Source organism: Leopardus geoffroyi, chromosome D1, assembly GCF_018350155.1.
Source record: "Leopardus geoffroyi isolate Oge1 chromosome D1, O.geoffroyi_Oge1_pat1.0, whole genome shotgun sequence".
Classification (NCBI taxonomy): Eukaryota; Metazoa; Chordata; class Mammalia; order Carnivora; family Felidae; genus Leopardus; species Leopardus geoffroyi.
The window spans coordinates 80218845-80235309 of NC_059329.1; the positions used below are offsets into that span (position 1 = coordinate 80218845).

At 35.5% G+C, this 16465-nt stretch overlaps 1 protein-coding gene across 3 annotated transcripts in view; it reads left to right on the forward strand.

Annotated features, from left to right (window-relative positions):
- LUZP2 (leucine zipper protein 2) overlaps window positions 1-16465 on the forward strand; it is a 502216-nt gene that overhangs the window by 463932 nt on the left and 21819 nt on the right. For 2 of the 3 annotated variants that reach the window (XM_045484805.1, XM_045484802.1), the window contains exon 10: window positions 10284-10376. The exons of the other annotated variant lie outside the window; for it this stretch is intronic. In XM_045484805.1, the coding sequence (XP_045340761.1) occupies window positions 10284-10376 (93 nt within the window). The remainder of the gene's footprint in view (window positions 1-10283; window positions 10377-16465) is intronic. 3 annotated transcript variants of the gene reach the window in all.

Sequence of the window (16465 nt, forward strand, 5' to 3'; positions counted from 1 at the left end):
AGAGGCCACTGCATGTGTAGGCCGTGGCAGAATTCATTCCTAACAGTATTAGTCTTGGTGCCCATCATTTCTGCTTCAGTTCTTCAATACCCTTCTCTTGGTCTCTAGTTGCCCATGATACAGGCCCTGTGCATTTCAATTGTGTCTTGTCTTTAAGGTACCACTGCCCCTCGTTATCTGCTGTCAGTTTTCTTCATACCATTGTTTCCTCTTTTTTCCAGTCCCCCCCCACCCCGTTTTTTCAGGTAGGAAAGTAAATATAAGCACTGTTATTGAATATTGGTTAGAAATGAAATCTATCCCATTTTATCTTAAGACCATTAAGTGTTATATTAAAGTGCTTACTGCTCTGCTGCGTCTGGGTGTCTCAGTCACTTGAGCGTCCAACTTCGGCTGAGGTCATGATCTCGTGGTCTGTGAGTTCGAGCCCTGCATCAGGCTCTGTGCTGACAGCTCAGAGTCTGGATCCTGCTTCAGATTCTGTGTCTCCCTCTCTCTCTGCCCCTCCCCCACTCATGCTCTCTCTCTCTTTCTCTCTCTGTCAAAAATAAATACACATTAAAAAAATAAAGTACTTAGAGTTGAAAGAAATATATTGTGATATAAATATTATATATAGTTATATGTATATATTATATATATATATATAATATATATATTTTATATATAATTTATCATCACCATGATGATACTATTTATGAGCCCAGAATCAAAGCTGTTTTTCCATGTCATTCACCTTCACACTCCCTGATTATTTTTCTGGAAACTTCCACTGCTAAGGAAAGAACTTCACATATCACCTATTCCAGTTTCCTCATGTGCTATATTAAAAAATATGTACACACTACATAAAAATCAAGTTAAATTAGAGAAAAGCCACATGTGTAATATATATGCTACGGTTTCTCCAACAGAATATAGAAATGACTAAGATTTGCCATTTATTCTGGAATTCTTTCTTGACAAGTATACTGTCAGGGATTCTCATTTTATTTATTTAAAAAAAAAAACAGTTTCTCTAATAGAAATTTTCATGTTTAAGATGGGTTCTCAGTACTATCTGAAAGGTTTAGGCTTTGGGATTTTTCCTCAGAAAAGACAAGAAAACCTTGGATATACTATTGAGGACGTTTAAAATTATTTTGCCTTCTATAGAATGATGGAACATACTCAAGTGCTAGGAAAATGAGTAAGACATTTCTAAATTACTGGAAGGGGTAGTTGTTTAGTTTCCTGTAGTTACCAAAAAGATGATAGCTTAAAATAACAGAAATTTATGCTCTCACATGTTTGGAGACTAGAAGTCTGAATCTGGCAGTACTATATACTCTCTCTGGGAGTTTTAGGGGAAAATGTGCTTGCTGCCTCCTTCAATTTCTGGTGCCTTTGTGAACATTCTCAACTTCTGGTGCCTTTGTGAAATTCTGAGGCTCGTGACTGTATCCTTCTTGCCTCTATTCTCATCTGCCATTACCTTGTGTTCTGTGTGTCTTTATGAAATCTCCCTCTGTCTTATATGGGCACTCAGGAGGGTATTTAGGTCCCATCCGTATAATCCAGGGTGGTACAGACTGAATTGTGCCCCCCTAAAACTCCCATGTTGAAGCTTTAACTATATTTGGAGAAGGCACCCTTAAGGAAATTATTAAGTAATTAAGGTCATAAGGTTACAGCCTTGATCTGGTAGGATTATAAGAAGAGATACCAGAGAGCTTGCTCTCTCTCTCTCTCTCTCTCTCTCTCTCTCTCTCTCTCACATGTGAGAACAACTTAGAAGGCATCAGTGTCCAAGTAAAGAAGAAAACCTTCACCAACAGCAAACCCTGCTAGGTCTTGATCTGGGAATTTTCAGACTCAGGAACTGTGAGAAAATATGTTCTGTTATTTAAGCCACCCAGTCTGTGGTATTTTGTTATGGCAGCCTGATTGAACAAGACTGAATGATTTCCTCTTCTCAAAGACCTTAATTTCATCACATCCTTTGCCATATAAAATAACATTTACTCTTTTATCATAGGACATATCATATATATTTTTGTGGGCCCACTATTGTACACCATATAACCTACTAAGTACACAATCTGTTATTTTTTTTTTCCTAAGGAAAGTTTATTTTCAACCTGTAATTCAAAAATTCACAACATTAAAGATTATGATTAGAAAATAAATATAATTTCAGTGATATGCCACTATCCAGATTTCTCCTTTTACCCATTCCCCTTTGGATTTTTTCATTTTTTTATTGAGATATAATTGATGTATAACATTATATTAGTTCAGGTATACAACATAATGATTTGATATTTGTATATATTGCAAAAGGATCATCACAATAATTTCTAGTTGAAGTCCATCACCGTACATCATTATAAAATTATTTTTTCTTAGGATGAGAACTTTGAAGATCTACTCTCTTAGCAACTTACAAATTATGCATTATAGTATTATTAACAATAGCCACCATGCTGTACATTAAATCCTCATAACTTACTTATTTTATAACTGAAAATGTATACCTTTTAACCCCCTTCACCCATTTCTCCCACCACCCAGTCGCTACCTCAGGCAATGACGAATAGGTTCTCCATATTTTTGAGCTTGTTTCTTGGTTTTTGCTTTTTTTGTTTTTAAAGAGATCATAGTATTTGTCATTTTCTGTGTGACGTATTTTACTTAATATTCCCAAGGTCCAACCATGTTGTTACAAGTAACAAAATTTCATTTTATTTATGGCTGAATAATATTGTGTGTGTCTGTATGTGTGTGTGTATTTCTTTATCCATTCGTCCATAGATGGACCCATAGATTGTTTCTATGCCTTGGCTATTGTAAATAATGCTGCAATGAACATGGGGGTGCATATATCTTTTCAAATTAGTGTTTTTGTTTTCTTCAGAAAATACCCAAAAGTAGAATTGCTGGTTCATATAATAGTTCTATTTTTAAGTTTTTTGAGAAAAATCCGTACTGTTTCTCCTAATGACTACACCAACTTACATTCCTACCAACAGTGCAAGGGAATCCCCTTTTCTCCACATCCTCACCAACAGTTGCTATTTCTTACCATTTTCATAATAGCCATTCTAAGAGGTATGAGGTGATAGCTCATTGTGCTTTTAATTTGCATTTCCCTGATGATTAGTGATGTTGAACATCTTTTCAAGTACTGTTGGCCATTTGTATGTCTTCTTTGGAAAAAAAATGTCTATTCAGATATTTTCATTTTTTAATTGTATGGTTTTTTGTTTTGTTATTTATTTTTATTTGTTTATTTATTTACTGTTGACTTGTATGAGCTCTTTATGTATTTTGGATATTTATCCCTTATCAGATGTATGATTTCAAAAATATGTATTTTTCCCATTCAGTGTATTGCCTTTTCATTTTGGTAATGGTTCCCTTTGCTGTGAAGAAGCTTTTTAGTTTGATGTAATCTCACTTATTTAATTTTGCTAGTGTTGCCTTTGCTTTTCATGTCCGATCATCTCCAAGACCTATGTCAAGGAGCTTACCACCTACATTTTCTTCTAGGAATTTTATAGTCTCATGTCTTAACATTCAAGGTTTTAATCCATTTTGAGTTAAATTTGTGCATGGTATAAGATAACAGTTCAGTTTCATTCTTTGCATGTGGCTGTCTAATTTTCCCACCACCATTTATTGAAGAGATTGTCTTTTCTTCATTGTATATTCTTGGTATTTGTATCATAAATTAATTGAACATATATGTGAGGTATTTTTCTGAGCTCTCTGTTCTATTCCATTGATCCATATGGATCCATATGATCCATATGGATCAATCAAAACAGAGGTTTTTATACCAATACCATACGTTTGGGAATACTGTAGTTCTTTATATAGTTTGAAATTGGGAAGCCTGATGCCTTCACCTTTGTTCTTTCTCAAGATTGCTTTGGCTATATGGGGTCTTTTGTGATTCCACATGAATTTTAGGATTATTTGACCTATTTCTGTGAAAAATTTCATTAGAATTTTGTTAAGGATTGCACTGAATCTTTAGATTTCTTTGGGTAGTAGCATGGGCATTTTCACAATATTAATTCTTCCAGTTCATGAGCATGGAATATTTCTCCATGTATTTGTGCTTTCTGCAATTATTTAATTAATGTCTTACAGTTTTCAGTGCACAGGTCTTTCATCTCCTTGTTTAAGTTTATTCCTAGGAGTTTTATACTTTTTAATGCTATTGTAACAGATTATTTTCTTAATTTCTCTTTCTGATAATGTATTATTAATATATAGAAACACAATAGATTTTTGTGTATTGCTTTTATATACTACACCTTTAATGGATTCATTTATTAGTTCTAACAAGTTGTTGGAGTAGTCTTTAGGGTTTTCTATATATAATATGTCATGTGTGAAAAGCAGCAAGTTTACTTCTCTTTTTCCATTTGGACACCTTTATTTATTCTTTCTTGCCTACTTGCTCTGGCTTGAATTTCCGATACTATGGTGAATAAAAATGACAAGCATGGATAGTCTTGTCTTGTTCCTAATCTTAGAGGAAAAGCTTTTAGGTTTTCACCATTGACTGTATTAGCTGTGGGCCTGTCATATATGACCTTTATTGTGTTTAAGTATGTTTCCTCTATACCCATTTTGTTGAGAGTAAATGGATGTTGAATTGTAACAAATGCTTTTTCTGAATCTATTGAGAAGATTCTATGATTTTATCTTTCATGTTGTTAATGTGATGAACCACACTGACGATTTGCAGATATTGAAGCATCCTTCATCAATAGAATAAATCCCACTTGATGATGGTATAGGATTTTTTAATGTAGTTTTGAATTTGATTTGTAATATTTTGTTGAGAATTTTTGCATCTACGTTTATCAGGTATATGGTCCTGCAACTTTCTTTTTTTTGCAGCGTATTTGTCTGACTTTGGTATTAGGGTGATGTTGGCCTCATGAAATGAGTTTGCAAGCATTCACTTTTCTGTTTTTAGCAAGAGTTTGAGTAGGATCTGTATTAATTATTCATTAAGTTTTTGCTAGAAATCACCACTGAAGTCATCTGGTCCTAGACTGTGGTAAATCCAGGCAATGGAATATGAATCCACAAGAAAAATAAATGAGCTATTAAGCCATGAAAAGACATGGAGGAAACATAAATGCATATTACTAAATGAAAGAAGCCAATCTGAAATAGATACATAGTGTATGATTTCAACTATAGGACATTCTGGAAAAGGCAAAACTATGGAAAATATTAAAAGGACAGTGGTTTCCAGGGTTGAGGAAGGTAGGGATGAATAGGCAGAACACAGAGAATTTTTAGATCCATGAAAAATACTCTGATAATGTAATGAGGGATATATGTTATTATACATTAGTCCAAACCAAAGAGTGAACCCTAATGAAAACTATGGACACTAGATGATTATGATGTGCTGCAGGTTTATCTTTCATAACATTTGTATCACTCTGGCATGTGATGTTGACAATGGGGAAGGCTCCGCATGTGTGTGACAGGGACTATATGAAAATATCTCTGTACCTCTCAATTTTGTTGTGAACCTAAAATTGCTCTGAAAATACAAAGTAAAAAAAAAATGACAACAACCAAAAGGAAAAACATACTTCACTTTAGGTGTTCTTGACTTAATTTAGCAAGGCAATGGAGTACAGAGACCCTTCAATATTATATAAGTTTCCAAGTCCTCAATTTATTTGTGTGCTAGTCCAGAATCTGAGTCCTCATTTTTTAACTCCAAAAACACATGATCTTCCCCGAAAGTCAGTTCCCATTCTGTATTAATTCATGAGACTCAACAAGGCTTCTTTCCACCAGGAGCATCTCACTGACATCAAAAGCCTATTTTAAGGAATGCATGTTATTATGTTTAAATGTAAGCAGTTCATCAATTAAATACTACATTTTTGTATTTAAAGCATTTTAACTTTTTACACTTTGTTACACTGTTGAAGCAATGTATCATTTCCTCCAGTTGTTAAAAGTAATTAATATACACAATATACAAGTCTTTCCCTGTAGCAAAATTGAGATAACTTTAGTATTGATAAAGAAGTGGCCAAACCAGACACCCCAATTTTTTTATGTATTTTTAATTTTTAAAATATTTTTTTTTTATTTTTAAGAGAGAGAAAGAGAGTGCATGCAAGCAGGGGAGGGGTAGAGAGAGAGGGAGGCAGAGGGCCCAAAGCTGGCTCTGCACTGACAGCAGAGATCTCGATGCAGGGCTTGAACTCATGAGCTCTAAGATCATGACCTGAGCTGAAGTTGGATGCTTAACCAACGGAGCCACCCAGGCGCCCCATGATAGCCTGATTTATTAATATGTGGAAACAAGGGTGTCCCTGGCAAACGTATGGAAGAGAAAAGTTTCACTGTCATTCCTTTCCCTCAACTTTTTGTGACTTTGATAATTAATGAAGACCTTTCTATCATCTATCCAAACTAGCAAAAGCCCACAAAAACAGATAGATGATTGACAGATAGATAAAACCTTTTATTTTGGATATATTCCTTGTCTCAGCCTTACCACCAAAATCTGGGAGCATTTTCACAAATGTACAGTACTTCCATGAGAAAATATTAAACATTATAATTTATTAATACACTACATATTTGTATTTTTAAGAGGATATTGAATATCTACCCTAAAATGTAATCTCCATCATTGGTGGGCCTGGTATTATTCTTCTGAGCTTCTCTAGCTGGGTTAGCTTTCCATCCTGTTAGTTTCCATGCAAAACCTCTGCCTAAACCCTTATGTTATGCTGTCAATTTTATTTTATTGATTTGACTCCTGTTTCATCCAGGCCTCTGTGATTACATGCAACCAGCACTGACCCTTACCAAATTAAATAAAGGGGCTTTATTGGTAGAACCTCAGGAGCTCCTAATACCAAGGAAATGACAGAGGTAACATATCTGGGGATGGGCAGAAACAAAGGCTGCTTCAGAAGACTGGGAGTATGAACCATAAAATGGGTCTTATTGTAGAAACAACTTGGGCAAAGCACCCTATTAGAAAGAATGTACATAGCCATTTATAACCTCCTCTTAATGTAATCAGTATTAAATTCTAAGAATGGAGATTTCATGACCTAACTTGGGTCATGTGCCAACATCTTGATAGATCAGGGAACTTGATATATAAAATAATTCCTTGGAAACACCATCCCATGAAAGGTAACCCCCCCAGAATAAAATCAGGAGCTATTAGGAAGGTAGAAGACATGATGAACAGTTAATGAGGAGCTAATGGTAGCTCTTTGAGATCAAGAACTACGGTTTTAATGTTTGATCTCAGTTCCAAATACACCACTGTCACAGAATGGATGCACAATAAATGTTCACTCATGCTGCAAGAAGTCATTAAGATTGTCACATTTTGGAAAGATCTCTCTAAGCATAAATATCTCTATCCCTCTTGATTTAGTACCGATCTTTAATTCTTATTTTCTTTTTTGTCCTAAGAAATGTATCTTAAATTAATAATGAAAAGAACAACAGAACTTAATGAGTGCAAAATGGGTACTAGCTTCAAAGGATGCAATAATGAATAAAGCATGATATCTTCCCTTCATGGGTTCCCAACCTACGAAGAGAGACAGACGTTTAAACCAATGACTAATATGATATGAGCTGTCTTGCAGACTGGTACCAAGAAGATTGATATTATCACAATATTATAACCTAAAATCCAGAACCACCAATATCCTTAGCTGTAATATACATTTTTACAAGTTCATTATATGAAACATTATGTAGACATGTAAAGGAGTGTTTTATCCTTATATTTATGTTTAGGAGATAAAGCATATATATCATCTGTGTAAAAACAGAATTAAATATGTCATGGGCACTATAATCGTGACTATATAAAATACTCGTGTGGATATGGACAAAGACTGGAAGGCAACATTGAGAAGTAAAAGTAGTTATTGCTAGGATGATGGATGAATTTTATACTTCAATTTCCTTTAATGCTGTTATACAGTAAATAAATTTTCAAAGGTATGTTGGGACTGTTCCTTCAATGATTTGATTGTTCAACAGAAACAAAATATGCTAAAATTTCTCCTTGCCTGTTAGTGGGATTTACTCTTTTTGCAGTTGTGGTTTTTGCTGCGAAAGCCAGAGGAGACTCTCCTTCACTATTTGTATTTATTTATTCCCCCTGTACTTTTTAACCTATTTCTTCAAACTGTCTGTAATCTGTAGGTTACAAAAAGTCCAGTAGGTTTTAGCTAGATTAAATGGCTCTTTTGATTCATGTTAACATTTTTAACATTGTTACTGAATAGCACCTATCTATTTAAGGGTCACAAGTGCTTTAAACCCTCCTTGCTACAAATCTACTTTTTCACCACGTTTCTCTATTTCTGTAGAATTTTTCAATTCTGTAGGTTCTAATCATTGCTCTCGACAAAGAGCAATCTCTTTTCGATAGCCAGTGCACTTAAGTTTGGCATCTGTTACCATCTACTTGATCGATATCTATCGTTTCTTTCTTGATTTCCACACCCTATGTTCTCTTCCATTTTTGCCTTTATGCTGCTGCTGCACCATGCTCACAGAGCTCTGGCCATTTTATATGCTCGCTTTAAAATATCAAATGAACTTTCATTTGGCTACTAAACTGAAATACATACTTTGCTGCTCAATTTTGGAATTTCCTTGCTACTTGTGGCATTTTTCTTGTGCTCACTCTACTGCTACCCTATAAAGCAACAGAGCAACAGCTGAGTCTTCTTCCTACATATCTTTGCTTCTATCGTTCCCTTCACCTGGAATGTTCTCCTTCATTCTTCCCTTAATCACTCAGGGCTTGTGCCCTCTTTTATTAATCTTTGTGTAAATTCTGTGAAGACAGAAACAATACCTTTTCATCTTTCTATCCACCAAAAACATCTAACACAGAGTACTGGCTTATTCAAAGACATTTTGTTTACCTGTTTAAATTTCTTATCTGAAGTAAGGTATAGAGGGGAGATCAGAAGATAAGGGTCTTAAATAAGGAAGAAGAGGAGAGAAAGGTGGACTAAGAGAGGGGAAATACTTGTTGTCTTCTGGATCTCCTACAATGAAATTCAGTTCCTTTAAGTATAAAGAAATAAGAATTTCATTTACTTAATTTATCTGTTGTTTGTTTGTTTGCTTGTTTTTACCGTTACATGTAAAGCCCAGCATATATATATATATATATAGGGACTTAATATAGGGACTATTCTAGTCAACTAAGGTGCTTTATTTTCTGTTGTTTCTCTAATGTACTACTAGTTTTGATTTTTTGTGTTTGATATTCTACTAGTTTTATTAAATATTTTTGTATTTTAAAATACAAAATACAAATTCTACTAGTTTTATTAAATATTTTTGTATTATTAAAGTATTACTTTTGTAAGAAAGTTCCCCTGCTAAGGAATGAAACTGCCTATGGAAAACCATGGCAGTGTTGTGCAGAGAGTAGCAAAGAGGAAATCTGAGTGGGTTCTTGGGCACTTGGATCAGACCATATCTTTGTCTTTATCTTCCTGGGTCCCCAAAGCTTAGAACCCTCTTTTCTGTTTCCTCTGTGATCCACTGAGATCACAGTTTCAGATCCAAGCAAGTTAGCATTCACTGAGTTTAGTTTTTGTCTATCCTACAGTAGTACCCTCATAGATTGATGAGCCTAACAGCATATTCAAATCAGCTTTGCCCAAGAAATGCACTTTCAGTGGAAAATCTTAGACCAATCTATAGGGATATTTACATATATTAATTATGAATACACTTCCCTGGACAGAGCCTGAAAAACTGGCTTTAAAAATTTTTAGTGTTCCTAAAGAGATGAATTTTAAAATAGTATTTAAGGTTTCCAGAGATATGAAGCAGTGCTTAATTAATTAGTAAAGCATTGATGTAAATGCAATGCTCTATACAGTGAGCTGTTATGGAGCATTTTCTTTCTTATTGAGAATATGATGTGTGTACTTATACTTCTCAGATATACTTGGAGTTAAAATATAAGAGAGGATTCCTGCTTTTTGTGGAACTATTAACCTTAAAATAAAAACTTAATATTCAAGAAATAAATATTTCCAGTGGGAAAATCATACCACTGGACATCACTAATACAAAATTGAACTTATTTTATTTGCTTACAATGTTTAAGGTCTGAGATATATACAGATTTCCATTTTATTCTTTTTCCTTGAGTGTGGTGTTGCCATTTTATCATATTTTATAATAGTCACATGGATCTATTTGTTGAACCTACTTCTCTCTCTCCTTTTCTCTAGCCTCAACAAACCTTTACTGGAAGCAATGAGAGCTCTCAAATTGAGACAACAAAGGAAGAAAATCTGAACACTACCGAGTGCAATCCTCTAAGTGTAAGAATAAGTTAAAGTGGTTTTCACATATTCAACATGAAATAGACATTTTTACAGTTCTAGTTCATGCCACCATGAAGCTTTCTATTTCTATGTAATATCTACTGTCTAAATTTTGTACTTTTTTATTATTTTTAATTTTTTTTTACATTTTATTTATTTTTGATATAGAGAGACAGAACACAAGTGGGGGAGGGGCAGAGAGACACAGAGACACAAAATCTGAGGCAGGCTCCAGGCTCTGAGCTGTCAGCACAGAGCCCAATGCGAGGCTCGAACTCACAAACTGCAAGATCATGACCTGAGCCAAAGTCGGACGCTTAACTGACTGAGCCACCCAGGCACCCCTAAACATTGTACTTTAAAATGTGAAAAAGCAGATGTCCTTTGGATGTCACTGAAGTGTAGGTATTCTGTTAGGAAATGTAATAAACTCTCAGGAGTACTATGTAAGTAAGGGGAAGTCAGGGGGTGACCACAGGCTCCAGAACATGCCCATTCCCATGACCACATGACAAAAAGCTGTTAAAATCTTTAAAACAAACAAAAAAACCCGAGGATGTGATTCAATAGTATTCTGCCTGTAAAACAAATGAACCCAGCATTACAAAGACATTACATTGAAGGAAGAGAGATTCCTTTTTTTAAAGCTTATTTATTTACTCTATATATATCACAGAGTGATATATATATATATATATATATAGAGAGAGAGAGAGAGAGAGAGAGAGCGCATGAGTGGGGGAGAAGAGCAGATGGAAAGAGAGAGAGAGAGAGAGAGAGAGAAAGCATGAGTGGGGGAGAGGAGCAGAGAGAGAGAGAGAGAGAGAATCCCAATCAGGCTCCATGCTCAGCATGGAGCACGACGTGGGGCTCAATCTCATTTACTCTGAGATCATGACACAAGCCAAAATCAAGGGTCAGATGCTTAACCAACTGAGCCACCCAGGGGCCCCAAGAAGATAGATTCTTAACCTTCAGATGATAATAAGAAATATGTAGTTTTGTGCTATGGGTGTTTTTTTTTTTTTACTCATAATAATGTAATGAAATTTTAATTCTGGGACTTTGGCACACTTACAGACCTATAACGCCTGGATTTGAGAAACAGCAAATGACAATTGTGTTGAGTAGATTCAAAGTTAGGCTTTACTCTAGGTGACAGAATGAAAAGTATTGCTGAAACTAATCATGATTGAAAAGAGATCCGGCTACTGAAAGGAAATAAAGCAGAAGAGACACATAAGTTAACCAAGTCTATCTCTTTTTCTTATATTGGCCGCTAATGTGAATTTAGAAAGATGAGTTTCTCAACAATTTTGCCCTCAACTCTCATATTTAAACATGTACCAATTTAGAACATAATAAAACCAATGAGAAGTAAAAATTAAATTCTTCCAAAGGAAGAAGAAGGTAGGGAGGTTTTGGGCTGGAAGGAACCTTTTGATGAAGACAGGTCTCTAACAGTGTGAGCAAACGTGCAGAAACAAGAAACCATCGGAATAAAATTACTAGAGAATAGAGTGCAGACAGTGGTGGGATCTATGCCTAAAAGGATAATTTGGGACTTAAATGTGAGAGATCCTGGATTCCCATGCTCTAGGGAGTTTGGTTTGAATTAAGGTTGTAGTTCAGGTTTTTAGATATCTGTGTCCAATTAAGTTATGAGACCATAGGATTAATTTCAAGGAGTGTGTTTTTATTTCTTGATGTATTTTCTTAAAACTACCAAAAAAAAAATAATTTTGCCACATAGGCATATAGCAAATCATTAGACTGTACACTTAAAACTGAGTTATATCTTGGGATGCCTGAGCGGCTCAGTCGGTTGAGTGTTCGACTTCAGCTTAGGTCATGATCTCGTGGTTCATGGGTTCGAGCCCACGTCGGGCCTGTGCTGACAACTCAGAGCCTGGAGCCTGCTCCTGCTTGTGCTTTGTCTCTCTCTGTCTGTAGAAAATAAATAAAAATAAATGTTAAAAATTAAAAAAAAATACTGGGTTATATCTTAATGATATATATATGAATTTTTTAAAAAAGAAGGAAAAGAATCTTGGAAGCAGCACACTTATGAGTAATGCTCAGGCTTGATCCTTCAAGGTACTGCTTTGAGCTCTTATATTAGGAGGAATTCAGTTGCCTTATTCCTGCCTCTGTACTGACATATGTGTGCCTTGAGCAAACCATTCTTGTAATGAGGTGGCCAAAGTATCTAGAAGGACAAAGAACAGGGCTTCGTTAAGACTACCAAACAAACAAGCAAAATGTTCCCACTGGAGACAAAGCTGAAAAGTTCTGCGTATTGTGCCAAGGCTCCCCAAAACAACATTCTGGTCTACTTTTCTTATCAAGAGTGAGACCTACCCAAAATTTTAAATTGTTTTTTGTTGTTTTTTGTTTGTTTGTTTCACTTTCCTAGTTTTATTGTCCTTTTTTTTTTTTTTTTTTTTTTTTTGTCACTGGCAATTCCTTTCCCTTCAGAAGTCTCATAAGCAGCTACTACCTGTTTGCAGGTCCCAATCTGAGCCCCTTCAAAAATCTGCGTCCACCTGCACCAAGATGAATGGTCTGTCTCTAACCTGGCCTCAGTCTAGATTTTAGTCTTGGAACTTCTACTTCCAAGAAGTTACACCTTGTAGTGCAGAGAGTGCTCAATATTCACAGGCTGTAGACTCACTTACCTTTAAAGGCTGTGTGAGTAATGTAGATGAGTGAAATACACCAGATGTAAGCAGTAGGAATTAGTGGCACTGCTGTGAACATCAATTTTCAAATTTTACACCTACAGTTCTTAGCTGCCCTCACAATAGTATCACCTCAAGAGTTCTTATAAAATACTGATGCCTGGAATTGACATCCGGAAAATTAATTCAACATCTTGGTGTCTGGGGTATAGACATTAGTTATATTTATTTTTTCAATTACTCCAGTGACTTAATGTGCAATCCAGTTTTAGTATCAATGTATTTCACGTGTAAATGATCATAAACATCATGTGGAGAGCTTTTAAAAATTAAGATTCTGAGAAATTCTTCAGGAAACTTTAAATGAATAGGATTAAATGTAACCTGTATTTGTTTTGTTTCATTTTGCTTTGTTTTGTTTTGTTTTGTTTTGTTTACATGGATCTGGCAACCCTCTTCCCAATCCAGGTGATTCTGAGGCAGATGGCCTATGAGCTATAATGTGCAAAACCTTGGTTTAGATAACACATAGTCCCTTTAGTATGTTGTTTAATAATGGATTTTCTGCTTCTCCTGTTCTGTTATATTTACCTTCTAAAAAGGGCAATGCTTAAGTAAGGCTCTCTAATTTAAGTGATGAAACATTGTGGTGTGACTTTTGAGAGTGGGTAGGAGAGATCCATCCGCAAACCCTTCATTTATCAGTAACCATGTACTGATGTAGGACTGTGGAACTGAGCAGGAAACTGATGTGTGATTTCATCTGTTGCTAAGGTCTCCATGAGAAATTTAGTGGACCGTCATCACCCAAGCAACAGTAACCAGAGTATGATTAATCTTACACATGGAGAGCTCTATAGTTCCTTTCCAGGGATTCCCCAATGCTAAGAGACTTCTTCAACCTTACAGAAAGAAAGTACGGGGACCTTTGGATCTATGAAAAGGATTGTTACTCAGCTTGTCTAAACACACCAAGAATATTCTTATTTGTGTTGAATATCATGAAATATGTTTGCTTCCATTTTAATACTGCAATATGAAAATAACTTCAACTTGACTCTAACAAAGCTGGAGACTCAGCCCTAATGTGGGCTGCTTTAATTTAATGTCCAAATGAGGTATCCAAACATAATTTCATAGAGTAAAAGCAAAATAAATGTATCCATTTCTGGGAAAGGGGTTAAATGTATTTTCTGTTGTAAGATAATTATATTAGGCAGAATTATGGCCTCCTTATTGTCTTTATTTGGCAATTAAGTATGGTATAAAAGTGATGCATATGGGTCGCAAATTAACAAGGGGTAAATTTGTGATGGTTAATTTTATGTGTCAACATGCCCAGAGAGCTGGTAAAACATTATTTCTGGGGATGTCTGACAGGATGTTCCCGGAAGAGATTAGCATTGAGTCAGTAGATGAAGTAAAGAGGATTGGGCAGGAATTCTCTAATCCCTTGAGGGCCCACATAGAACAAAATGATGAAAGAAGTGTGAATTATTTCTTTCTTGAGTTGGCACATGCATCTTCTGCTGCTCGCCCCCGACATCAAAGCTCTTGGATCTTGGCCCTTGCAACTCTGGGACTTAGACCAGCAGCATCCCTCTGACTTCCCCAGTGGAAGTTACATCCTCAGCTCCCCGCATACTTGAGAGTTGGATTGATATACCACCAGTTTTCCTGATTCTCCAGCCTGCAGAGGGCATTATCATGGTGTATCTCAGCCTTCATAATTGCATGAGCCAAACCCCATAATAAAGCCCCTTATATATGGATGTGTATATCCTATTTCTTCCTCTGGAGAATACTAATACAGTTAATTTCTCATACTTATATCCTGCATATTTTGGATATATTTTGGAATAATTGGCATCTGGATCTTATGGGAGTTGTCTTTAATCAAAGATTAGTCAGTGTAACTTAAGATTTATAAAATAAAATAAAGTGGATGGTAGTTTTTAAGGTAAAATTTCATTTCAGTGGCCTTATTTGGCAAAATTAATGGTTGGCAGTTTTATCCCCATATCTTTTTTTTTTTAATTTGTTTTCTACTCTATGAAATTCAAAAATCTAGAAACTACCAAATAAGGACATTTTAAAAATAATGAAAGTATGATAAAATAGGGACCTCAATGAAGCCAGTAACAGAAATAGTTGAGAAAAAGAAGTCAACAGAATATCAAAATGAGAAATCCATACGACTTTGTGATTAAGTGAAGATGCAGAAATAAAGATAAATGTCTAATACGGACCCCAATTTTGATGCTAATTAATGAGGACAATTATATTGTTGTTCTCAGATAAAGTACAGGGGGAAAAGTTTAAGTTAATTTTTGTCCATTTACTTGTAAACAGATAAGGCTCATGTTCTCTTAAAAACTAAAATGAATAAGGTGCCTGGATAGTTCAGTCAGTTAAGTGTCCGACTTCAGCTCAGGTCATGATCTCACAGTCCGTGAGTTCGAGCCCCGCATCGGGCTCTGTGCTGACAGCTCAGAACCTGGAGGCTGTTTCGGATTCTGTGTCTCCCTCTCTCTCTGACCCTCCCCCATTCATGCTCTGTCTCTCTCTGTCTCAAAAATAAATAAAGATTAAAAAAAAATTTTTAAAAACTAAAATGAGTAAACATGTACATTACAGCTAATTTATTTATTACAAATTATGATAGTTTTTTTTTAATTTTTTTTCAACGTTTATTTATTTTTGGGACAGAGAGAGACAGAGCATGAATGGGGGAGGGGCAGAGAGAGAGGGAGACACAGAATCGGAAACAGGCTCCAGGCTCTGAGCCATCAGCCCAGAGCCCGACGCGGGGCTCGAACTCACAGACCGCGAGATCGTGACCTGGCTGAAGTCGAACGCTTAACCGACTGCGCCACCCAGGCGCCCCCAAATTATGATAGTTTTTAAGAAACAACTTTATCGAGGTATAATTTGCATACCATACAGTCACACACTTTTAAGTGTGTATTTCAATTATTCATGAAATTTATTGAGTTGTACAGCCATTAACACAGTCCAGTATTGGAACATTTCCATCTCTCTACTAAGATCCCCATGCCTTTTGTACAGTTAATCTGTTCTCAACCTCAACCCAGACAGACACTAACCTAGTTCTTATCTGTATAGGTTTGTCTTTTTGTAAATCATATATGAGTTCGTCATATAATATGTAGTATTTTGCATGCACTTCCTTCACATAGTGTAATGATTTTGAGGCTCATACATGTTGTAATACCTATCAGTAGTTTGCTTCTTTTTATTGCTGAATAAGATCCATTGTACAACTATACTGCATTTTCTTTATCCATTCACCAGTTGATACCTTTTGGATTTTTCTACTTTTTGGCCATTATGAATAGTGATGCTACGAATATTCGCATAAACAGTGTTGTGTAGACATATGTT